Below are 1653 nucleotides of genomic sequence, written 5' to 3' on the forward strand. Positions count from 1 at the left end.
CTTTGTTCTACTATTATTTTTGTAACTCGATGTAAACATGTAGTGTATATCATTAACAAACTGGGTGAGGAGAATGAAGGCTGTGGAAAATTTAGCACCGAGTTTTTCTGAAAGTCGGTGAATATGAAATAGTCCGTAATTCAGAATAATGGGCGTTTCAAATGGACTTTATGAATTGGAAAGTTTACGGGGAAAATTGAACTTTGAATGAAGGGGATTGAGTCTTAATGCCATCGGTGATTTCAGTAGGTGAGAGGGGGGTGGGTTAAAATGGTATTAATGGTATTTGAAGTGAGGTACGAGGAAACGTAGTTCTCAGCCGTTCACCGGACCGTGAGAGCGGGTGACCTCACCATCGCCGACGGTCCCAAGTGCTCTTCCAGGCCGAGTTTAGTTAACAGTACCTACAATACCCAGTACATAACTCCAAACATCGCCCACTGAACGTCATTATCCTCAGGTCTATCCTCTACCCTCCCCCTCAGTCCCTTTTGTCAATGCCGGGAAACTTCTCCAATTCCCTAAAACTCCGGACAACCAATCCCTAACACCCAGGATCATTGGGGATTATTATGTACTGTCACTAGCTCATTTAGACGCCGAAAAAAAATAGTCATTGCCAGTGACAATATGCCCTATTTTTTTCTTTTTTTTTTAAAGTTTTAATTATCTCAATAGCTGTAATTATGGAAAATATTCTCGACTTGGAGAAATATTCATGATAACTTTAATGATCTTTTAATTATCGGGAACGTTAAAAAAATGTAAATAATTTTAATTAATTGCTTTTCATTAAAAAAAGGAAAATGGCAATGTTTTCAATGGGAATGAAAATATTTCTCGGTGGAACGAGAGCTGACGAGGAAGTGGTGCCGTGAGAAAAGCCACTCCCAGGTTGAGACGGTTTTGGTTGAACGATCAAGACTTGGTACCGATAAAATGACATAATTAAATAAACCTCTATTTTTTTTATCCTCGTCAGGCTGAGAGAGATCGACTGGAGGAAAGCAGGAGGGCCCTGGAGAAACGTCTGGAGGGTCGGGAGACAGAGTTACGTGACAAGGAGGAGGAACTATTTTTGCATCTAGAACGGAGTCTACGTCTCGACGACGAGATTGAGCGTCTCAAGGCAGAGCGTGACGCCTGTATAGCAGCACGTGAGCAACTCGAGAGAGAGCAGACATCGGCTCTTCGTCAATTACAGTTGCAAGCAACTCAGAATGAAATAACCAGGAGGAACCTCGAGAGAGCGAGACAGGATGTCGTCAGGCAGGCGACCGTCATTCGTGCTGAACGTGATGCACTGGAACGCGAGGTAAATGCATGAGAAAAAAAAAGAGCAGCATCATGAGAATGGGAGAATGGGGGGTAAAAAACGGAATTGGAGAATTTAACGGTATCGTTTAAGTCAGGTGAAACTAATTTCTGTTTTTATTCGTCGCAGAACGTCGTTCTGAAGGAAAAACTGAGAGTTGAGCAAGTCGAGTTGGGGGCGGAGAGGAGGAGGAGGGAGGAGGGAATAGCAGTATTAACGCATGAAGCAGCTACTCTCAGGCATGCAGCACGTCATCTTCGTGCAGCTGCAGTTCATGCTACGTCCTGTCGTCGGCGCAGGAGATGCTCGGTCTGTTTGTACGCCAAACGAACATTCGC

General features: G+C 43.7%; 2 protein-coding genes across 2 annotated transcripts in view; one reads left to right on the plus strand and one right to left on the minus strand.

Moving 5' to 3' along the window:
* LOC105272983 (39S ribosomal protein L38, mitochondrial-like) overlaps positions 1–451 on the minus strand; it is a 4722-nt gene extending 4271 nt beyond the window's left edge. The window contains exon 1 of the mRNA XM_011315216.1: positions 442–451. Coding sequence (XP_011313518.1) covers positions 442–451 — 10 coding nt within the window. The remainder of the gene's footprint in view (positions 1–441) is intronic.
* A 355-nt stretch (positions 452–806) lies between these two features.
* Positions 807–1648, plus strand: LOC105272984 (reticulocyte-binding protein 2 homolog a-like; the record flags this gene model as incomplete). The annotated part of the gene is made up of 3 exons (XM_011315217.1): positions 807–869; positions 983–1315; positions 1445–1648. Coding segments are annotated over exons 1-3 (600 nt in total), but the record flags the coding sequence as incomplete, so codon positions are not given.
* Between the last annotated feature and the right edge of the window lie 5 nt (positions 1649–1653).

Source organism: Fopius arisanus, unplaced genomic scaffold (assembly GCF_000806365.1).
Source record: "Fopius arisanus strain USDA-PBARC FA_bdor unplaced genomic scaffold, ASM80636v1 scaffold00554, whole genome shotgun sequence".
Lineage (NCBI taxonomy): Eukaryota > Metazoa > Arthropoda > Insecta > Hymenoptera > Braconidae > Fopius > Fopius arisanus.